Below are 25,039 nucleotides of genomic sequence, written 5' to 3' on the forward strand. Positions count from 1 at the left end.
TACCCAGGCACCGTCTGGGGATCATCTGTTTCACACCATATGCCCTGAAACATATATGGAGTCACCTATGCAAGTTTCGTGTACTGGAATCGGAGAGGTCTTTTATATAACCCCATAACAAGAAATCTGTGGGTGCCAGGTTCCGAGATGTCAGTGGCCAAGAGCAGAACATGGAATCGTCATGTCCAGTATGATGAATTCAATGATTTGGAAGTGTGGATTAAAAACGTGTGAAATTCCTGTCTCAATGTGAGGGTGTTTGATCTTGGTGAAAGATGTAATCCATGAAATCTGTATCAAGCTGTGACATCAACCACTGCTCAAGTATGTACAGGTAAATACTTGTTGAAAAATTTAGTTTAATGAGGAAAAATTGCCCATAAAATTTCTGTGCTGACATTGTAAAGAAGACATTAACTTCTGGTATGTCACACTGATTTTCAAGTATATAAAAAAGCTTTTCTGTGCCCAATAATTTAAAGTTGTGCAGGTTACTCTTCACTGTTCTTTTGGAAGTCAAAATTTTGACTTTCTCTTACATTTTCTGTAATTCTTACTGATGTGCTGCTACGTGTTAAATATTCATAGCCATCTGTAACCACTTTATTCATTTTGTCCTGTACTTTCCTTATGTCAGAAAAATCTATCTGCACTGTGGTTGAGTTACCACATTACACTGTGGGTCCCTGTACAACTGACTGGGTGAGCCCGTTCTCACACATTCAAACAAGCAGTTGAGTTTATGACATCTTAGTTTTTCTTTGATGTTCATATTAGCTTTGCAAGTGGTAGCATCCAATGAGAAAATGTGAGTCACTTAGCATCTGCCATAAAGTTTTCCAGTGAAAGTACATACTAGTACAAAGGAAAAACTGTACTAATAATAGTTTGATCACATGCTATAACATCTGTGGTCACTTTTGACACAGTATTTCACAAATATATGTTTATCTCAACACATTTGACTCTGGGCAGATTACTTGTGCAAACCGATGCAGTTACTTACTCTTCATCAACATACTGATTCAAAGTCTTGGCCAGGTTCAGGGCTGCAGCTGGAAAAGGATGTCTAACTGATACACTGCGCACATAATAAAATACCGTGCTCAGTCGGTCACCACGAGCAGCTTCCACTAGAGCTAACTGGTTGTATGGATGACCACTGCATGGTGACAGTTGCACTGCATATCTGGAAAAAAAGTTTTTGGTCACTTGTTGATTTGCAAGTATAGGTATCTTTCCCAAATAGATTATTATAGACCCTAATGACCGACTCATCACACATGAAGGAAGAACTGTAAAACAACTGCCACTACAATTAATCAAACATACACCTTCTCTTGTTGACAGTATGGGTAATGTAACTGATGATGATAAACAGAAGGCCAAAATTCTAAACCTAGTTTTCAAAACCTCGTTTATGATAGAGGTCTGCAGCACCATTCCCCCTTTCAATTATCAAACAAACAAAAGGCTGGCTGACATAGTGTTTGGTATATGTGGGATTGTAAAACAGTTAAGATCCTTAGACGCCAGAAAGGTATCCTGCCCAGACTGTATCCCCGTAAGATTTTATGGTGACTATGCTACAAATATAGCACCATTCTTATCCATCATCTATCAGAGATCATTGGAACGGTGGAAAGTTCCACGGGACTGGAAGAAGGCCCTGGTCATATTTAATCTATAAAAAGGGGGGAAAATCGGATGCACATAATTACCGGCCAATTTCACTGACATCGATTTGTTGTAGAATCATGGAACATATTTTGTGTTCAGACATAATGATCTGTCTAGACTCTCAGAAGCTCATCTGCAGAAACCAACATGGTTTTAGGAAACAGTGGTCATGCGAGACACAGCTGGCCCTCTTTGTGAATAATATACAACAGGCTCTAGATACCGGCTCCCAGGTTGATGCCATATTTCTCAACTTTCGAAAGGCGTTCAACTCAGTTCCACACTGTCGCTTGCTACAAAAAGTGCGCGCTTACGGTCTATCCAATGACATATGCGGTTGGATAGAAACTTTTCTAACAGACAAGGAGCAGTATGTTGTCCTGAATGGGGTAACTTCAACAGAAACAAGAGCAACTTCAAGTGTGCCCCAGGGCAGCGTAATAGGTCCTCTGCTTTTTAAAATGTACATAAATGGTCTGGTTGATGGTATCAACAGCGGCCTGAGACTGTTTGCTGATGATGCTGTAGTCTACAGGAAAGTAGTATCACACGGAAGTTGTGAACAAATCAATGAGGATTTGCAGAAAATAAATGCGTGGTGTAATGACTGGCAGTTATCTCTCAATATTAGTAAGTGTAACCTACTGTGTATAATAAGGCGAAAATCCCCGTTAATGTATGAGTACAAAATAAATGATCAGTCTTTGGAATTGGTAACATCAGTCAAGTATCTGGGTGTGACTATTCGAAATCAAATGGAATGATCAGATTACACAAGTACCAGGTAAGGCGAACTCTAGATTGTGGTTTATTGGTAGAATCCTGAAGCAGTGCAGTCCTTCAACAAAGGAAATAGCTTACAGTATGTTAGTTCGTCCAGTCTTTGAGTATTGTTCGTCTGTATGGGACCCTTACCAGTTGAGTCTGATTCAAGAGATCGAAAAGGTCCAAAGAAGAGTGGCAAGATTCCTGACTGGTACATTTAGCCATCGCGAGAGCATTACAAATCTCATAGAAAGTTTGAAGTGGGACACACTTGCAGATAGGCAACGCGCTAAACAGAAGGGGCTGCTCACTAAATTCCGAAATCCAATCTTCACCGAAGATGTAGAGCATATACTATTACCACCAACTTTCAAATCGCGTAATGATCTTCATTTAAAGATAAGGGAAATAAGAGCTTTTACTGAGGTGTTCAGACAGTCTTTTTCCCTCGCGTAATCCGTGAGTGGAACAGAGGGGGGGAAATATGACTTTGGCGCGAATTGTGCCCTCAGCCACACCCCGCTTGGTGGCTAGTGGAGTATATATGTAGATTAAGATGTAGATGTAGATGCCTCTTGTATGCAAAATGAGTGACATTTTGGATGATCACGAAATTGTCAAATGGCAATTGCATATGGGATCAAGAGTTGGTACTGTCCAAACTGAAGAGGGAAGAACTCCACTTCAGCAACAAGACTGTCTATGGGACTAGCCTCGAATGTACCGAAGTCAAACTCTATGATGACTGACTGGGTCTAACAATGTCAAAGCCAAAGTTGCTGCCAAGCCATAAACCTGGTAACCACAGTCCAAGTGAGATTGGAACAGAGCCTGGTAGACATGAAGGAGTGAGCAGCACGTTCCACAACCCACGATGTGCGGGCAAAGTAGTAGGGAAATGTTAAGCTTTTGTTTGCAGTTGTTCTTTGGTTGAACAATATGGAAAAGCCAAGTTAGTGTTTTACAAAGTGGAAGCTAAAAAACCAGTACTGGGCAACAATGTCCAAGTGCTGGATACAAAGGTAGAGTTTTAGGTCAGCATAGACTATGGCACAATGACAGAAATGCATGACCTGTGTTTTTTCACAAGAGAATTGTAATCCATGGAAAAGTATTCAAGTGGATTCCCTTCTGATGGTGTCCTTGAAGTTGTTGGATTTAGGTGATCAACTCATGTAAGTAAGTGGTTTGCGTCTGCCTGGATGTAAATAAACACTGCAGATGGTGAGTGCTGAAGTCGCACTGCTGTTGCTTCCAACCTGGCACACAGCGGAATCCATTCACTGACCACACCACTGTGGACCTACACAGATCCCTCCAGATGCCCTGGTTCAGACAAAAGGCACAATAATTATGAAGTCTTGGGGAATAGTCCTCAGTGAAATGCATTTTTTGTAGAGAAATAGAAATTGCATAAGAAGAGGAAATAGAGTGTTTTCGTCATCTGAGTAGCCTTGTCCTGATTCTCCTCCTCTTCCTTAACCTCCGCAGTCTTTGGGGGTTAAGATTCTTGCAAGGGGCTTATCGGTGATGAGCGTGGGGATGGAGGATTAGTGGGCAGCCCTGGCACTTACATGCTGCAGTTCCTTCAGTCATTGGTTGGTGTTGGGCCTCTGATCTGTGAGTTTCCGAAAAGAGGGGTAGTTGGAGAGTGCCCTGTCACCAGTAGACACCAGAGCACCTTCTTCACCCGGGTGCCAGAGGTGGTCCCAGAAATAGCGGCAGGAACAATAAGAGAGGAGGGTGGTGGGAGAACTGGTTTCAAAAAAACTGAGGTAGTGGGGTGATGACTGAATTTTGCATAACTGATCATCAAAGGAATGTAGACATTCATATTTTTTTCGTGCCTCAGTATACAACAGGTAGTCAATAATTTTATATCCCTTCATTCGCTTTTCTTTCTTGAAAACTTGGCAAACCAGTGAATATGCAGGATGGTGTTCTATGAAATTGATACACAAAGGTTGTTGTTCACAAGAACTACCTTTGTGGATTGATCACCAGCTGGTGCTGCTTTCTGAGTCGGCCATGCAGCAGGATGGCATATGAATAAAGCATAAGCATCAGAAGCACCTCATGGGTGAAACAACTTATGGTTTCGCATCACACCCGTACACCAAAACTAATTCTGAGATGACATTCCCTTCACTGGCTAAGATGTTCAATAATTCTTTGGCACCTTTTTGGAAACATCGGAAAGAATTTATGTTTCGCGGCTCGAGATTAGCCCGTAACTTCTCATATGTTTGAACATAGAGGTCTCTATGGAAGATGATTCCTCGGACAATACACAAAATTTTGTGTGGAGCAGCTGTCACTGGTACGTCAGTCAGGTGTCAACATGCCTGAAGAGCTGTAGATTGCACAGCAGAGGAGGCTGTATTCAACAGTGTTCCAGTGTGCATTTTTCCTAGTGACTCGACTTCTCCAACTTTATCTTCAATATTTTACGCGAAAAATAATGGCTTTGTAGTAGTAAAAGTATTCCCATCAGTTTCAGTACATACTAAGTATTAGATAAATTGGATGACTGACTTGTCCCTCTTCCCATGGGGTAGCCAGAGTAGATAAAGCAGTAGGGTTTTAAGTATTCATACTGAAACGTCTAGACCCGATTGATAAGCCGGCCAGATCACAACAGCTATTGTTTTTGAGTAATTTGTCATGTTTCATGTGGAAACACCTGCCCTGATGCAACCTACTCTGATCAAGGGCTCTCCCTTCAGGTCCCACCCAACAAAGGCCATATGGCATGATGGCCAATGCCCGAGTCCTGATATCCCAGGAAGTCTGGTATCACCTCCTTAACATGTGTGGGAAGATAGCAGCTCAGGCATCAGCAATGTAATCCCTGTGCCATCAGGGAGCTCAACCGAAAGGGTGTACATAACAACCCCACCATGTCAGAATGGCTATTATGTTGGCTTTCATGTGTATATATGAGCCTACACAGGTATTGCGCACAGATCTGTAACACTGCATGCATTTGGCATTATTTAAGGTATTCTTCCCGTCAGTCCACAATACACAAAAATTTTGCAAAATGAAGGTCAAATCGAGAAGGGAACCAAAAATAACATCAACCAAAAGGTGGTGCAAAGTAAATGAATGAATATGTCAAGCATGGAAAGCAGAACCTAGGGAATAGCCAGGTCAACATCAAAGGCTGCCACCATGAAAAGGAGAGTACAAGAAGGAAGTACAGGCAGGGGCAGAAGACTGTAGCATAGTACAGGAGGTAGGTGCTGCAATAGCCTGGGGCCCACACTCACCATGGATGTACTCACGAAAGTATCATGAGTCCCCTGAGGGGGAGAAGTATTTATATTTTCAGCAGATTAGATAAAGAGGCAGTTGTGTTGTATCACAGTAGGGAACTCTTAAACATGTAGCTCTGAAGGGGATCATGAAGAAGAACTTTTGTTAAGGTTTAGAAGAATAGTTGATGATGCACTTGACAGATGAGTACAAAGTAGAGTAGTTCATGGTGGTAGAGGACCTCCACAGTATTATGTCACAGTGAAGAAACTTCTAAAGAACGAAGAGCCTACTGTTAATAGTTGTAGAACAAAGCAGAGGACTAGAGATATGGAGATGCTGAATACAATGCATTTGGCTGTCACCCTTCAACAATTACCATAGCACAATATCACCTAAGGATCTCTTGTAAAATTCAAAGAAATTCTGGTCATATATAAAGGCTGTTGTGGTACCACAGTTAGTGCCCAGACAGGGACAGAAATTGAGAGTGGCAAAGCCACAGCAGAAATGCCAAACTTGGTTTTCAAAGGATTCTTTACAAATGAAAATTCAAAGGCACTGCCCCAATTTAGTCCTTGCACCACAGCAAATATGAGTGATACAGATCTTCACGTCAGTGGCTCCAATTTAACAAGACTCCCAGAATCCAATGGAATACCTATCAGATTCTATGCCAAATCTGCGGCTGAGTTAGCTCCTCTTAACTATAATCTACTGTAGATCCTTCAAACAACAAACTATGCCCAGTAGTTGTAAAAAAAGCACAGTCTTACTCATCAACAAGAAGGCTAGCAGAAGTGATCTACAGAACTACTGTCCTATATCCTTGAGCTCCAGCTCTTGTACAATGACAGAACTCCTTACGAGATCGAAAATAATGAGTTATCTCAAACAGAAATACTTCCTCCAGGTCAACTAGCATGGATTCTGAAAACACTGATCATGTGGAACACCTTGCACTTTTCTAACATGACATCCTGAAAACTGTGGATCAAGACAGTCGTGTGGATGCAGCATTTTTCCAGTTGTAAGAAGCATTTGATTCAGTACCACTTTTAGTTTTATTATCAAAAGTGTGATTGTGTGGAGCATCAAGTGAAATTTGTAACCAGGTCAAAGACTTTTTGGTGGGGAGGATGAAGCATATTATCTTCAATGGAGAGTCATCGTCAGATGTGGAAGTAACTTTTGGTGTGCTTCAGTGAAATGTGTTAGGACCCTTCCTGTTCCTGATGTTTATAAATGGTAATCTCAAATTTTTTGTAGATGATGCAGATATATATGTTTAAGTACAGTCTGGAAAAAGCTGCACAAATATTCAGCCAGATCCTACGATAAAGTTTCAAAGTGCAAAGATTAGCAACTTGCTTTAAATGTTAAAAAATGTAAAATGGTGCATTTAATAAAAAAAAAAGGTTTTTTACTGTGACTATAATATCAACGAGTCACAACTTCTGTCTGTCAACTAGTACAAATACTCGCATGTAACAATTTGTAGGGATATGAAATGGAAGAATCCTGTAGGCTCACCATGTGGCAAACTTCAGTACGGCACTATGCAAAGGCCAGGTCTGAGTTGGTTGATGGCAGCATATGAACTGATGGGCCCAGCATACTGCTGGTGGTAAGTAAACACCTCGGTCAGTGGTTCTACCCACACTACACTCACTACCGCAGTTCGTGAAAGCTTGCATTAGTACTCTGTCATGAGCCTGACTCTGTACACAGGTCACGCAAGCTGGCACAAGATGTTCACTGGTCAGTAGACAATGCCATGCCAAAACCTTTATATGGGACATACCCCAGTGCAACACCTGCAGCAGCTGCAGTAAGTGAGGATGCAATGCCAGATTGACGACCACTCGACAGCTTTGCTCCTCCTTGGCAAGCCGGAAGACCTCCTGGACAAGGCTGAGCTGGGCATGTAGTAAGAAAAATGTACACTACACCAAATCATGCATGGTGAAGGGAATGGGGCGTGGATGACAAAAATGAGGTACTGCTGATGGCTTAAGGGGCTCCGGAACGCCTTGTACTTGCAATGTTAAAATAACGCTTATAAATTACATCTTTCCTCACAAAGTATTTGAGGTAGGAAGTTGAACTTTTTACAGATTATTTATTGGAATATGGGCTACAACTTAACACAGGGATTTTACAAAATTTTAGTTCAGTTATTAAAGAGGACTTTTTTCAATTGCAATGAAAATTCACAACATTTTTTTGCAATTTTTTATATATATATTCAAAAATATACAGTTTTTTGGAAAAAGGCTGTCTTAAATTATGCAGAAGGTACTGTGTAACATTTACTGAAAGTTTGAAACAAATATGTTTGGAAGATCCTTAGAAAACATGTAATTAGTATGAGAAAATAAAAGTTTTGGGAATCGAGCGACAAAGATTGGATTAACTTTTTAGTGCATTCCAGGTCCATAGGATGGATTATCTTCATCCTCTGCAAACTCCTCCTCCAGCTTCCTCTTGTTCCTCCTCCTGTTTACTCTTGCTTGTATTTCTAGACTCTTTACAGCCCTGTCTGCAGCCCGAAGGCGTTCCTTGTCTAAAGCAAACATCGCTCGTTGTTGTGTTCGTAGATTTTGCTACCATTTTCTTCAGTTGCAGTTACTGCAACACTGTTCCAAAAGGTGGTCATGTATGAACACTTATCACATTTCAGTTGTATTTCACTAGTAAGTCCTACATGCTTTATTATGGAGAGCTCCAGACCAACTTCACTACAATGAATACATCTTACACAGTTTGAAAAAATTGCTTTGAGAACCGACATATCAAATATTTCATTCACATCCGATTCGCCCATAAAACATTCATAGTTTTCACTCATTGAACCAAGCTTCTTCTGTGAAGTATTTTCTTTCCCACTTTGACTGCTATGGGCAGGTGTACTTCAGAGTTTAGGTTCACTCACTTGGTTATCGTCTTTATTGTTTACAGTAATAACACATACCTTTGGCTTTCCAACATTTCTCCTTTTCTTAAAAGCCTTCAGAGGATTTCTAATAACTTTACTTTTACTCATTATTATACTTCAACAAAACAGAGACTCAAGAAACAGAATTAATTACGAATATTTTCGAGATAACGACAGAGTAAATAAACATGAAACAATCGACAATCACACCAGCGATATATATTGAACCATCACAGGTTAGCCACAACACATACTTTATCTCACATCACTAAAATGTACCTGATGAACATGGACGTTAATAATAACACCATTTGACAGCAGTTTAACAGCGCCACAGTGGGTCGCGCCCATGTAGAACACATTTCAAAAAAAATTTAAAAATAGTTGTAGTCTTCGGAATTGAATAAATTATATATCTATTAAAAGGTAATAGTCTGCAGATTCAGAAAACGCAAAAAAGTAAAAATTGAACTTTTCATGATTTTGAGCCTTTCCGGAGCCCCTTAAGGGAGAATGGGCTTCAAAATTTTCAGTTTGACCTGAGGTATTCTCAAACAACCCAGACAGTACGACCGTAACACAGAGTTCGAATCTTTAAAGGGAACTCTATCATGTATTTATGACTTATTGAGCTATCCACTGTTAAGCTTGAGGATATTGGAAGCCAGCTACAGCTGTCCAAGACCGGAAACCAGAGACATAAGGCAGGTGGCAATTGTAGACGGTAACATTTAGGTTACACAAGGTAAACAGCAATGGGAGGAGCTTGCGAATTTCAGACACTCAGGGCAACTGTCCCACGGTGGAAGTTTCAGTTCAGAGAATTAACTGCTAACTCCATACACTATCTAGATATTGTTGTAAGGTGCAACAGTACACATTAGACACAAACAGGTATGTCTTGGCACATGTAGCAAGCATGATTCTTGCTCCAGAGAACATAAATGGCAGCGGATTCACACAGGTTAGTGTGACATGGGAAATGAGTAAAATTGATGGAACAGTGGTCCTCACTCCTGAGGGAGAAGTATTCATCCTTAGGGAGGAGCAAAGTGACATAAAACTAGCCATACTAGGATGGGAAGTGATGTTTAGCTCTACTATTCCTAGAAAAATCTGGAATTGGTTAGTGTCAAGGTCAGGAATAACCCTGCCTACAGAGAAGTAGAAAGGAAAGGACCTAAATGTAGTTGGCTACAGGTGTCATGGAGGTGCAGAACAACACGCCAGATTCACTAGTATCTGTAAAGTGCTAGTGGATTGGCAGGCCAACTACAGACGGAGAAACATTGCACTGCCACAATCCTTTAAAAACCCATGCTTTTTGTATTCAGACACGTTCTCAGTTAGAATGTTTGGGCAACAACTCCATGTCACTTGACGCCAGCCTCGGATAATTTCCAATTTAAGTCTGTTTTCTCACTTTGATTGCCACTTCTAGTAGCTCTCACACCCTTGGACTTAGATACTGACTTCTGTTGGGCCAAAACTGAATCCTTTGTTTCTTCTAATATTTAGTGATTGCCTTCAGTGTAGTAGTTTAGTATGAATGCAATTATTCAGACCCTGAGTTCCTCAGGTCTCCTACAAGTATCCTTATCGAGTCCAAAAATCCGCACCTCTCATAGGTGACCTGTGGCAGTGTTTGGTGCCGATCCGTGCAGTCACCTGCCATCTCTTGACATTTCTCTTTCAGCATTTGCTCCTAACCAATTGGGAACTGCAGACTGACCTCAACCCCCCCATTTAAGTTCTTGTGTGCTTTCTCTATGCTATGCCAGGATAGGACAGCTGATTAGAATATTAAACAAATTTTGTCAACTATCTGGAAGTGAAATAAATAAAAGGCGTAGCCCAAAAATATTTTGCGTCAACAGTGAATTAACCACCAACAACATAAGTTGCCATTTCACATTCTTTTAACATGCTGAGACAGAGAATGGCCCCTGCAATAGGATGAAGCCCAAGAGCCCATATGTGCATAAGTTAACTAGGTTGACCATTGCCCATGTATTTACCTGAAACTCAATCAGTCACCCATCCACAACCATGACCAATGATAGCAGAATGTGCAGGGATAATGTTTGTGGTGTGTTGGAGATCGCCACGAAGTCCAGTGAAAACACTGGTGCCTCCGACAATCGTCCTGTGGCTCACGGATTGCCACAGACTGATGCCCAGTGGCCTACTTTATGCAATACCCCACCCGTGGCATCTACACGCAGGCAATCCTGTCCAATACACCCCAAATGACAATTGTGCCAGGAATGGCAACTTGCCCATTAAGTAGAAACAGATGCACAAGGAGAACAATGCCAAGAACACAAAAAATTTCTCAAGCGGCCATCACAATACTTTCACTTACTTATACCCACCAAATTTGACGTGAGCGAAGATGGGCAGTGACACATCACTGCTGCACTCGAATCTTCAATGTTGTCTTCAAAAGGCTGCTCAGCATCAGACAAGGTCACCTGGCCAACCCCATGGGGCAACTGCAGTTGTTTACCACATGTATCTAGAGTTGCCAACTGTCATAAATTACATCCTTCACTACCACCGGAAGTTCATGCGATTCTGAAATCTGAGAAACTGTGGCTAAGGGTCAAACACGACCAATGCCCCAGTTTGGCTCCTGGGGGCAGGCGCAAATCAGACGATTTGCCTACGAGTTTGCCTACAAAGTAGCACACTGGGGGGACACTTGTGTGAGAGGCCTTTCATGTCAGTGATCCAGGCTGCATATGGCTGCCCACGTCACTTGTGGTAGTGGATAAATTGCAACCGTACTGCCACTGCATGGGTTTGATGTCCAAAATACTGTGTGAATAACTGACAAAGTCTACAAACTTAATGTTCTAAGATTCAATAGAAGGCATCTAATTTTGCACTGCTGGACAATAACAAGTGGCCTTATCAGATGGATTGATGACATGCCTTACCTGGCAGTGCAGCAAGAACTGGCACAGCCTACTCTCCCACCTAGTCACAGACTAATCAAAATCAGAAAAGGGTGTTAGGGTGGTGATGAAGGCTCCTCTGCAGGCATTTGGTGTACCACCAGCGTGATGTGAGAGCAGATCAATTCTGCATTCCATCTGAGCAGTTTTGCATCTGCTCCTGCTGCAGCTTTTGTTGCCGCTCCAAGAGGCACAACTGTTCCCGCCAGCATTGCAAAAATTCCAGGTATATGGTGGCCATGAACCCTAACACTATGGGGATTTAAAAACATATAAAAGCATCATAAGTGCAAAAACATCCTCTGTCTCCACTTTTATATCTGCTCAGTGTGACAATACCGTGATACTATCCTGTCAGCACAAATGTAACGACACTAGCCAGCAGTGGCTCAACTATGGAAGCCAGAAAGCTGGACCGCAGAAAAAGGAAAACAAACTCAACCTGTGGGTCAGTCTACAATGGAACAGAGAGTCCAAACACTACATAGAGGTGGGCAGGGAGAAAGACACAAAACATGGGCAGCATGAATGACTGAATAATTAGCAGATGGTACCAAGAGCAAGGCTTGATGCTAAGGCCAGGTCCAAGTTGGTCGATGTCAGAAAAAGAACTAACGAGCCTGACCTATCGCTGCCAACAAGTGAACAATTGTGTCACCAGTTCTGGCCATACCACACACTGTGCGCACACTGGCTGCTTGGCACACTACTCTGCCATGAGACCTGCATTAGCTCATCTGCATCCATATCATTGTTGCCTGGCAAGGATACTAAGCTATCCATATCATTGTCGCCTGGCAAGGATACTAAGCTAAAGAAACTTAACTAGTAGACACTTTGGACAAACAATCTATCCTAAAAAAGCAAAGTTTTGAGAACCAGCTCCGAATGACTCCCTGTGTATCGTTCTCATATGGATCATGCACACAGGCATTTAAACAGTCACTCTTCCCACACTCCATATGGACATGCAAAGGGAAGAAGCCCTAAGTACTCATATAATGGGAAGTATCCCATGCCATGTGCTTCAGAGTGGTTTGCAGAGTAAGGATGTGGATGTGGATGGAAGGCCAGATCCGAGTTGGTCAATGTCAGCATAAGAACTGACAAAGAGCAGGGTTGACCACTCAGTGCTGAAATATGCTGCTGAGCTATAACCAAATGGCTGCTTCATAAACGGTACCATGTGGACCAGTCAACAACTCAACTACATTGCGACTGGTTACATTAAGATCTTAACTAACTACACATATATATGTATGTATGTATGTATGTGTAAATTTTGCATGGACATGGGAATCTCTGACCATTCTTGCTTTGTTTACTGGACTGGCAAACATAGGTAAGAGCATGCATGTAAGAAATCACATGGAAAAGAAATTTTGATAAAGGAAATCTGTTTAGTAATAAGCTAAAGGAAGTTCAACTAACACCAGTTTTGACAAATTCCTTTAATTAAATTATCCATCTAGGACCTGGTGCAGCAAAGTGTCAAATGAGTTAAAGGGGATCATCAAGGGCATAATAATTTCCAGTGCAAAGGAAAGGCAGCTGCATAAAAAAAATAAAATACAAAATAATCACTGATTTCCCTTAATATTTCAGACTTTATAAACTAATATTTAAAATAATTGTTAAGGAAGTAAAACAAATGGGAAATAGCAAAATAGTTTTAAGGCATAAAAATAAGACAAAGGTTGTGTGGTCATTAGTAAGTCTAAATAACAGGGTAATTTGTTCTTATGTTCACAATGTTAATTCACATTCATTTTCCGTTAACATAATTATAAATTTTCCACTATTTACACTTAAGGAAACAATTTCTGTGGCAGAAAAAACAGTGTAACCGACATAACATACAGCTGGTGCGATGTTGACCTTCAAGTAGAGTTTACAAACATTATGTGGTAAAGAAGTGTTGAGTTCTGATAAGCTTCAGTATTAGTCCAAACAGAAGTAAAGTTGGTGACAATGAACGAGCTATGATAGCACCTTTTTCTGGATAACACACAAACTAATTTCAAACTGTCACAGATGTGGAGACTCTTCCGGAAAACGTACTGATGAGACAGGACCTGACAATATATTATTTCACTTAAAAATACCTAAACACTGATTTGCAGGGAAACCCTATCAAGTGCTGATTTTTGTTTTGAAATAAATAAGTAGCATAGTCCAAGAGAAATATTAATAATCATGATAGTCACACATTTCAGCAGCTTCTTTCAGAATATATATCCCGATTTTTTGCAGTTGGTTAGGATGGAACCTGATAGCACAGCTAAAATTGAATGGCACATTTCATTCTATATCATGTTCTACAAATTTATATTTCATTATGCTGCTACCTATTTTCATACACACAGCAAAATACTCGAAAGCAATTCTTTCATTGGGTCCACCATCTTATGGAGTCACTCTATGACCACGAGACAGAGCATTACGACCAATGCAGATTGTGAGATTGGATACAGCTTGATGGCAATACAACATGTGATACGCTAAAGAAGTATACGTATAAGTTGAGCAGAGAAGAAGAGGAATTCATTGAAGCCAAATTCGAGGCAAAAACAGGGAAATCCACAGACATAAACGACTTTGATAAAAGGCAACTGTTATGGCCCAGCCCCTGGGAATGACCACTTGTGAAATGTGTGAAGCCTGTCAGCTATTCACATGCTATTATCATGAGCATCTGTTGAAAGTGACTGAAGGGCATTGAAACCACAAGTAGGTGACAAAGTGTTCGACGTCAGTGCCGAATGCGGAGGTTGAACATCTCCTCTTCTCTAAAGCAAGATAGGTGGCGAACTGTGGCAACTCTAATGACAAAGTACAATGCTAGTGCACACCCACGTGTTTCAGAGCACACTGTTTAGCATACACTGTTGAACATGGGCCTCCAAAGCAGATGACTAACATTATTTCCTGTTAATCCAATGATGTTGTCAATCACAACTGCTGTGGGCATGAGATCATTGAGATTGTACCATGGTTCAACAAACATTTTGCCTGCTTGGATGAACCACATTTCTTGTTCCAGCAGGTCGATGGTCATGTATGGATACACTACCTTCTACCAGGCGAACAGCTGTTCGAAATGTGCACTGTGACATGGATGGAGGCTGATGGCAGCATATGATGCTATGGAGGGCATTCACCTGGACTCCCATAGAAACTGTGCATGTCACAAGGTCAGAATTATACTACAGTGGTTTGAGGATGTATGATCTACCAATTTCACCTGATGGGAAGCAAATGGAACACAAACTTAAAAATCAATTTCTTGCAATTTACACCACTTTGTAATCTCTTGAGATGTGGTAGTGGGTTTCATTGATAAGTGTTAAGTCTGTTGCCAAAAACTTTCAAAAATTACGATCAAATATCAGAGTAATTCAATGACTCCTTTACAAATGTAGCAAAAATGGTTCTGAGCACTATGGGACTAAACTTCTGAGGTCATCAGTCCCCTAGAACTTAGAACTACTTAAACCTAACTAACCTAAGGACACCACACACAAATGTAGCAAAATCTGATAATTTAACAGATCATCATAATAAAGAGAAGCCCTTGGGCTTGATGAACATCCTACAAAATTTATGAAGCTTTTATGCAGGACACAGAAAATAAAATATCAGCATTTAAAAAAATCTGCTACTTGGGTTCGAATAACCATTTATGTTTTTGAAACAGTAGAAAACTTCATTAAACACCCACTATCTCAAACAACTGAACAATATTTTAAAGGTCTCCATCCAAGGGGTACTGCAGTGTGCTGAAGTTAAACCACTTTTCAAGAAGGGTTTGACAGAGGAGATGGAAAACTATAGCTCTATCCCAATTCTCCAGTCATATGAAAAATATTTGAGACAGCTGCTGTTACCAAAATACAAAATTTTATTGTAAAATGTTCCCATTAGCTAAACACTATGTTTTAAGCAAGCAGAAATTATCATAGATGCAGTAAACTTTTTTTCAGAATTACACAACAGCAATAAGGTTGCAGATATCTTCTCTATAACGAAGGATTTTGATTCTGTAAATCATTGCTTATTTACAAACTTGGCAAGTATGATACTTGGGACAGTGCTCTACAACTGTTTAAATCCTACTTATGGAACAGAAAACAATGAGCAATCATCACATTAAAGGGGGTAAATTATTATTCTGACTGGAAAGCAATATCTCAGGGTGTCCCACAAGGCTCCATACAAGGCACAGTCCTGTTTATTTTATGTGAATGATCTACAGGTAAATGTTCCTGCAACCAGTTATGTTTGCAGAGGATACTTCTGTGTTAGGAATTTTTCTTCCTGTATCACTACTGAGAAATGAAATGATCAAAAACAGAATGTTAGATCGCTACCAAAACTGTTGACGCATGTTCTTGAACTGTATTACCATGACTTGTCCTAGATACATGTAAAGGTGATAAGTGGATCATAAACAACAACAGTTTTGTGTGAATTTTGTAAAGTTCATGGTACTGGAAATATCCACAGCATCTGTGGTCTACTGCCAAACACTTTTGGAAGTGAAACACATTTCCAAATGACTATGTGGAAATAGGAGATCTGGAATTGTGCTAATTCTCTCTCTCTCTCTCTCTCTCTCTCTCTCTCTCTCTCTCTGTCTCACACACACACACACACACACACACACACACACACACACACACACACACACAAAAATAGAGGCAATATGAAATTTTGTGTGGGAATTTTCAACAACCACCTTACTGCTCTGATCTCGCACTCAGTGACAACAATACCTTGTGACACCTCAAGGTATAGCATGCTTCCCCCAACGATTTTGTGTACATTGAAGTGTTCAAAATTTCAGTGTTGTACTGGCTGAAATACTAGGTGACAGATGATTAGCACCATTTTACCAAAAATGTTTTGTGAATAAAGGCTACACAGAAAACTCACTGAGTGTGGATACAGTGTCTTTAGGTTTGTGTTGATAAATGAAGAACGGTTTTGGAGCTGTCTATCAGGAGAAGACATACACCGAGGATTTAGACAGATTCTTGTATCCTTTTAAGGGGCATGGAAAATGAAGCACTTACCTCTACAAAGAATAAGATGTAAATTTAACACCAAGACCTAAAGCTGACTGGGAAGAGAGAGAGAGAGAGAGAGAGAGAGAGAGAGAGAGAGAGAGAGAGAGGATAAAATAATTTTACTCACTATTTATTGTTCCTTCATTAAAATCACATCAGTCTGATCATCTTAACCATCAAGAATGGGACATTGAGTGGGTGGAAATAGGTAAATCAATTTACTATTTGAGAAGATTTGATAATGTTACTCTTGGCATGACAAAGGATTTAAGATTCTAACACACACCATCAGCTTTCTTTCATAAAGTATATAAATTAGATAAAGTTTAAAAAGACAAGACTGAGCCTAATATTCAGTAATAATTTAAAAAAAAAAACCATGCAATGAAGTTTAATGTTACTCACCTGTAGAAAAGCTCAGCTTGGCGACCAAGATGACGGTAACGAGCCAGGTCTCCCAGGTGAACTAAACAGTACTGGCACATGTAATAACATGAATTCTTGTTGGGTTTCGCAACTGATTTAGGAGGAAGAATTTTCTTCGGACAAGCATAGCTCCTGCCATTCCTAAACAACAGGAAAGCCAAAAACAAATATTGTAGTCTTGTAATATCTATTTCTCTCTCTCTCTCTCTCTCTCTCTCTCTCTCTCTCTCTCTCTCTCTGTGTGTGTGTGTGTGTGTGTGTGTGTGTGTGTGTGTGTGTGTGTGTGTGTGTGTGTGTGTGTGTGTAGGGGGTGGAGGGAGTACACTCAGGTGGGGTGGCGTGTGGATGGAGGGGGTGGATCGTGGAGGTGCATGCATACGTGTTTGCATGTAAATTTTGCTTGACTATGCTGCACCTTAGGTTTAAAGCCACTTAAACTATGTTTAGATTTAAAGCCACTTAAACTATGTTTACTATAGATGAGATTTAGAAGTAAAAACAATACAATACCCCCGCACACTTAAAAGAAATCAACAGTCTACTACACCAATTTGGAAATATGCAAACTATCCAAAGGTATGGGAACAATTTCGAATTTTGTGTTCCTCCACTAAAATAAGACCCAGTTAAACAGTAGGAAGGATAACAAGTGGGAAAGTACAGGTCCACCTACTGTAGCCATACAGGCCTATGTCCCCTCTTCTAGCCTACCCACCCAAAACTATGCTCTGCAGTAATATTTCACTTTCTGGGACATGAAAAATTGACAAAGTGTGACTTGATGTAGTAACAGCCCTCTAATTACAAACATCAGAATATGGATGTGATCCCACTAAACTGAAACTTTTAAGATGTGGAGACGTGTGTGTTTAAACGACTTTTAGGCAGTGATAGGGAAAGAGGTCAAAACTGTATTAGCAAGCTGTGAAACTGCATAAATCTACTGACAGCAAAGGTCACAAAAGTAAGCATTTGTGCCAGGCAGACAAAATGAAGTGGTGCCTCACTCTTTACTAGAGGACGAGCTGCAGCTGTATACTGCCATGTGGAAGAAAGATGACCACATATAAGTTGGGCCAGCACATGGCCCACAGACATACCATTTTTCCCTAGCCAAGGAAAAAGTCATTTGAGAACATCCCATGGAGCAAATCCATCTCCAGGAACTGAGATGTGTTGACAACTGTGGCTGTGCCACCACCACATTGTTCACCTAATGCAGCCAAAAGGGAGCTGCCTGTCACTAACTCTGCCTGTTGACACTTGTATGTGTATTGATAAACGCGTAAGTTGGGTCTCTCTCTGGAGTTCAATTGTCAGGCTGCATTTTATTTCCCTTGGTCCTTTGCTACAGTGAAAACAATTACAGTATCAAACCAGGTAGGCATTGCAGCAAAGAAGGTTAGCATCTAGGATGTGTTCCTGCACTGGCTCAATGAAGTAGCAGGGTTGCTTAATGATAAGTTAATATTACAAAATGAACCAGTAAAGTTGGAACAGTGAGAGAAGGTTGAAGTTCACCCGAGAGCTGTTACACAAGCCTTACCCCAACATGTAATAATATACAAGGCAACACAAAATGAATATAGTGATTACGATTGATATTTATACTTTATAGGTGTCCTATGTGTGTCTCCTCAATCACATGGATATCTAAATGATAATTTTGTGCCACAAATTCTGAAGCAAGTGAAGACACATTGACATTATCACTTTATAAATGTGTATTTTGAGTTATGTAATTGTTTTCGGCAAAAGAGGCACATACAGATGGTCTTTCACATAACCCCATGAAAGAGAGATCCATGGGAGTCACGTCAACAGAACTAGGTTGCCAAGAGCAGAATACAGCATCATTATGTCCAATACATCCGCAGCTCGTGCTCTAGTGGGTAGCATTGCTGCCTTTGAATCACGAGGTCCCGGGTTTGATTCTCTGTCGGGTTGGGGATTTTCTCTGCATGGGGACTGGGTGCCTGTGTTGTTGTTGTCGTCGTCGTCGTCGTCGACGTCTTCTTTCATGACAGTGGCTAGATTGGACTGTGTAAAAATTGGGACTTTGTACGGGCACTGATGACCGCACAGTTGACCGCCCCACAAACCGAACATCATTATGTCCATTACAACTTATCCTTTGGAAGACCCGGTAACTTGAAAGATAATGATTAAAAAATATGGGAACCCCCAAATGTGAATGTCAAGATGACCCACCTTGCTGAAAGATGCAAGCCATGGAGTCCATATCAAGTTACAGCATCATCCATTGCTCAAGAAAGTCCAGAAAAATGTTTGCTGAAACTCTTCAATCAATAAAGAAAAATGGACCATACAATGTTTGTGCAGACACCACATGGAACACATTTAACTTTCAGTGAGTCACACTAATGTTCAGTTACACATGAAGGCTTCCATGTACTCCATATTTGAATGTCTACTGGCCAATCTTGCTACTTTGTGGAAGGTTGCCTCATCACTAAAAAATGACACACAACTTTTCACCAATTCCTCACCACACAGTCATTGGCTTCCAATTCACTCTGCTTACTCAACAACCTGATTTTTAACTTTCTTTTCCAGTCTCTGAAATCCTTATCAATGCAGGGCTATGCATCAAATAATTAAAGCTATTTGTAATCCTTAGATTCATTTTGGATTGCTCAGTATTAATTTTTTCTGACTTATAAGGCAGCAGTCGATTAATATACAGTTTGCATCAGAAATACGTACACACACTTTGAACTGTCATAGAAAATTTGCTTTGATACCTACAATGTTAAATTTCCACGAAAACTAATGTAATGTTTCTCCAACAGGTGGTAGCAGAGTCATCGATCTAGCTACGCAACCCAGAGTAACACTGACATGGGGAACATACGTTTGAGCTTTCAAGAGTGGAAGCAGGCTATTTAAATGGTACTGGTAGTTTGAGAATGTTGCTGCAGTTCAGACACAGTGGAGACATGAATATTGGACTGATCCACCATCAAGATTAATTATTACACATTTACGAGACAAATTTGAGGTTCATGGAACAGTGTGGGACGTGCATAAAGGCTGAAAGGGTGACAATGCACGGCTACAAGTGATGAATCCACAGTTAAGGTGCTGGTACTTTCAGTGTTCATCAAACAAATCTTTAAGGCCAGGGTCATGGGAGGGTGGGGTAACTACAAGTAGTGTGCTACATATTCTGAAGAAATTTACAGGGTGGATAAAAATAAGGAATCACTGGTAGAAAAACTGTTGGCATTCAAAGCAGCTTACAGCCATCTCAGAATGGATAAATACAGGTGCTGTATGGTTTTCAAGGGAATCTTTTACCATCCTTGCTTCAAAATAGTGATAATTCTGAATCAATGATGATGGAGGTGGATAGCAATCTCACACCATTCTCTACAAAATAGACCATAAATGCTCAATAATACTGAGATCTGGTGACTGTGTTGGCCAGGGGAAATGCGACAATTCATCCTCGTGCTCACAAAGCTAGCCTTGGACGATGTGAGCTGTGTGAAGATGGGGCCAGCCATCTTTGAACACAGCATCACCATTGGGGAACAAACACTGTACCATGGGATGGGCCTAATCAGCAAAAATGGTCATCGGCCAGAAGTTGGAAACGGTGTGAAACAAGACTCATCCCGCCAAACGACAGTCTTCCATTGCTCCATATTCCAGGTCCTGTGGCTTTGACACCATGTTTTTCTGTTAGGGGTATTTGCATCACTGATGAGTGGTTTCAGAATTCCAAGCTGGCCCTGCAATTCCCTGCTTATGGAGCTCTCTTTGTGCTGTTTCGGTGCTAACAGGGTTTGTGGGTGTGACATTCAGTTCTGCAGTGACTTTTACAGCTGTCATCCTCTTATTTCTCACCACAATCTTATTCAATGACCATCTGTCACGATCACTTAACACACCCTTTTGTCTGCATTATTACTTTGTGGATGATCTTTTTCAACTTTCCCTGTATGCAGTATAAACCTTGATACAATGTCTCTTGAAACATCAAACACTTGGGCTGTCTTCGTTATGGAAGTATCTGCCACATGAGCACCAACTGTTTGCCCATATTCAAATTCACTTAGCTCCAATATACTGCACTCACAACTACACAGAATTCTGTTCTGACCACAACTGTATGTATTGAGGACATTGCACAGATGCCGTTTGTCGTCAAACACAACAGTACAACCTGCAGGCTTATCTAGCATCTACATTTATGTTCAACCCTTGCAAAATTCAAATGTACATTCCAAGGGTAAGCAACGACAATGCAGACTGCCAGGTACAATTTTGTGAATGTGTCCAGGAGATGGTTACATGTGAACAGGGATTTGGGGCAGCATTGTTTTCTTGAACGAAGCACAATTTAAACTTAACAGGACTGTCAACAGCCATAAAGGTGGGTACTGGGCTTAACATGACACCCACAATACTGTTAAAAAGGCTGCAAATTTATCTGGTGTACATATGTAGTGCAGTTTGTCTCCTAACGGGCTCACTGGGCCATTTCAGTTTGAAGGGACAACAACTGCAGAAAAGTATGTATCAATGCTTGATGACATTTTCCCTTCCATTCATGCAATGTAAGGTAATGACAGATTTTATTAACAAGATGGCGCCTCTCCACAGTATTGTAGGGATTTGTGAGCATACCTACATCAAAATGTACCAGGGCAAAGGACAGAAACCAAGGGATCAATGTGGCTTCCTGCCTGCTCTCCAGGCCTTAATATGCTCAATTTTTGACTATAGGATACTTTAAAAGGTGTGGTGTACCATCATAAACCACATAACCTGGACACACTTTGGGATGAACTTCAAGAGGTGTATGCATAAATCCTATTGGACACTTTGAGGTGAAGTACGGAATCATCGTGACTTTTATACAGAAATGTATTGATGTTGAAGGCCACCATTTTGAACACTTGCTTTAATCATCATTTGGAACATTCACTTTGGCCAAAAATTACACTAATTTTTCAAATTTGAATGTAGTCTTACTTTTTGCAAGAAATTTAACCTTGTACATTAAGAAATAAATTCTCTATGACAGTTCAAAGTGTGTGTACATTTTTCTAACACACCCTGTATATGCAATTTCTATTTATGGAAAGAGAAGGGTGGGTGTAATGGGGAAGGAACAGGGAAGCCTGTACAAGGTGCATTCAAGTTCTAAGGCCTCCGATTTTTTTTCTAATTAACTGCTCACCCGAAATCGATGAAACTGGCGTTACTGCTCGACATAATCGCCCTGCAGACGTACAAATTTTTCACAACGCTGACGCCATGATTCCATGGCAGCGGCGATGGCTTCTTTAGGAGTGTTTTGACCACTGGAAAATCGCTGAGGCAATAGCAACTCGGCTGGTGAATTTGTGGCCACAGAGAGTGTCTTTCATTGTTGGAAAAAGCCAAAAGTCACTAGGAGCCAGGTCAGGTGAGTAGGGAGCATGAGGAATCACTTCAAAGTTGTTATCACGAAGAAACTGTTGCGTAACGTTAGCTCGATGTGCAGGTGCGTTGTCTTAGTGAAACAGCACACGCGCAGCCCTTCCCGGACGTTTTTGTTGCAGTGCAGGAAGGAATTTGTTCTTCAAAACATTTTCGTAGGATGCACCTGTTACCGTAGTGCCCTTTGGAACGCAATGGGTAAGGATTACGCCCTCGCTGTCCCAGAACATGGACACCATCATTTTTTCAGCACTGGCAGTTACCCGAAATTTTTTTGGTGGCGGCGAATCTGTGTACTTCCATTGAGCTGACTGGCGCTTTGTTTCTGGATTGAAATATGGCATCCACATCTCATCCATCGTCACAACCGACGAAAACAAAGTCCCATTCATGCTGTCGTTGCTCATCAACATTGCTTGGCAACATGCCACATGGGCAGCCATGTGGTCGTCCGTCAGCATTCGTGGCACCCACCTGGATGACACTTTTTGCATTTTCAGGTTGTCATGCAGGATTGTGTGCACAGAACCCACAGAAACGCCAACTCTGGAGGCGATCTGTTCAACATTCATTCGGCGATCCCCCAAAACAATTCTCTCCACTTTCTCGATCATGTCGTCAGACCGGCTTGTGCGAGCCCGAGGTTGTTTCGGTTTGTTGTCACACGATGTTCTGCCTTCATTAAACTGTCGCACCCACGAACGCACTTTCAACACATCCATAACTCCATCACCACGTGTCTCCTTCAACTGTTGATGAATTTCAATTGGTTTCACACCACGCAAATTCAGAAAACGAATGATTGCACACTGTTCAAGTAAGGAAAACATCGCCATTTTAAGTATTTAAAACAGTTCCCATTCTCGCCGCTGGCGGTAAAATTCCATCTGCCATACGGTGCTGCCATCTCTGGGACGTATTGACAATGAACGCGGCCTCATTTTAAAACAATGCGCATGTTTCTATCTCTTTCCAGTCTGGAGAAAAACAAATCGGAGGCCTTAGAACTTGAATGTACCTTGTATGTTTAAAGGTATATATTTTTGCAGAGACAAAATATAATAGATCAATTGAACAGTAACAATAATTTCTGTTAACCCTTCAAGATAATTTTTTCTCTCTTCCCCCTCTGAGGGCCATGATATTTAATTTCTAAAGATTTTTGTCACATTTTCACATGTTTTGCTCTGTGGTAACATTTTATTCTTGGAAATCATAAACCTTATTACGGTGGTAAATGACCATTACATAAGAGCTTTTGTGTGTTTCAGTCCAACCAAGTGCAGGGACACCACTGGTGGTACAACAGCAGGCAGCAAACTAACCACCAATTACGTGACTCATTACTTCAGAGAGAGAGAATTTTTCCTGTTACACTTAGGAAAAGCTGGCTATAAAACACAATGGCTCCACCCGTCTCCTGTTTACAGTTGCTGCAGAAGGCATTGAAAGGACTAGTTAGTTTCATGCTGTCTAATAATAAGGATGAGGCAAAAGAACACACAATTATTCTATTGGGTATGGTCAGGCATTGTGCAACAAAGCCCTCAGTTAGCAGCTATACTAATCTTCTCAAATTTGTGCAGACAGTCAAGTGGTAAGAGACAACTTAGTCTTACCAAGTTACATTTGGTAGTTACTATTTTCATTCGTAAACAGTATCGTGTATTTTAGGACTGCTGGTTATGTTGTCCTTTGACACCGGTACTGCAAGAGTTCTCCAGCAAATAGCTAGATAATATTTCTGAAAGTGTCTCATGTCTACCAGGGCAGCCCAAGCTCACTCCCACTTAAAATAATTCTTCCCCCTTTCAATAATTGTCTATTGTGCAAATTTCATATATTTAAATTGCTCTAGCCCAAATACCACATGTCAAGGAAAACTGATAGAAGTCTCCTATACACCACCACAGGTGAGACTGCAATAAATAATCAGCGATAGCATTTCAGTCCACCTGTGTTCTACCATGTTTCTGATCAATGTTAGTTTAGAAAATGTTCTCTGTTATGCCAGTTAACCTCAATCTCTATACTGTTTGTACTCTTTGCTGCCATTTCTGTGAATAACTCACATGCGTCTGCTTCTGTGCTAATAACATTAGCCCTCATCAAGCCTAAAGAGCGCTCTAAAATGTATCCATTGTTCCTGATACAAACAACCCTATTCCCAAATGGCCATATCTGTATTGTATTGACAATTAATACCCAACTGTTATTGGGGAGAATCAAGCCTGTTATTAGATGAAAATTCTGATTGCAACAATCAAACAGATGGCCTGACAATGTCCAGTACTTCTTTCCCAGACCTACAGTATAGTACCTACAGTGCCTGACTGGCAGGCAGGCTACATTCCCACAAACTGGCAAATATGACATGGGGGACTATCTTGATATTTGCTCATGTGATTTAAGGAATCCACGCCAAACTGAAATCTGGATGGCTAGAAGGGGGATTAGATCTGGTTTCCTCCTGACTGTTTGTCTAGTGT

At 40.9% G+C, this 25,039-nt stretch overlaps 1 protein-coding gene across 1 annotated transcript in view; it reads right to left on the minus strand.

Annotated features, from left to right (window-relative positions):
- Window positions 1-25,039, minus strand: part of LOC124721817 (nonsense-mediated mRNA decay factor SMG7-like) — a 199,603-nt gene that overhangs the window by 96,899 nt on the left and 77,665 nt on the right. Inside the window, exons 10-11 of the mRNA XM_047246937.1 lie at window positions 17,076-17,237; window positions 1,007-1,189 (exon numbers count right to left, since the gene is read on the minus strand). Coding sequence (XP_047102893.1) covers window positions 1,007-1,189; window positions 17,076-17,237 — 345 coding nt within the window. The remainder of the gene's footprint in view (window positions 1-1,006; window positions 1,190-17,075; window positions 17,238-25,039) is intronic.

Source organism: Schistocerca piceifrons, chromosome X, assembly GCF_021461385.2.
Source record: "Schistocerca piceifrons isolate TAMUIC-IGC-003096 chromosome X, iqSchPice1.1, whole genome shotgun sequence".
Classification (NCBI taxonomy): domain Eukaryota; kingdom Metazoa; phylum Arthropoda; class Insecta; order Orthoptera; family Acrididae; genus Schistocerca; species Schistocerca piceifrons.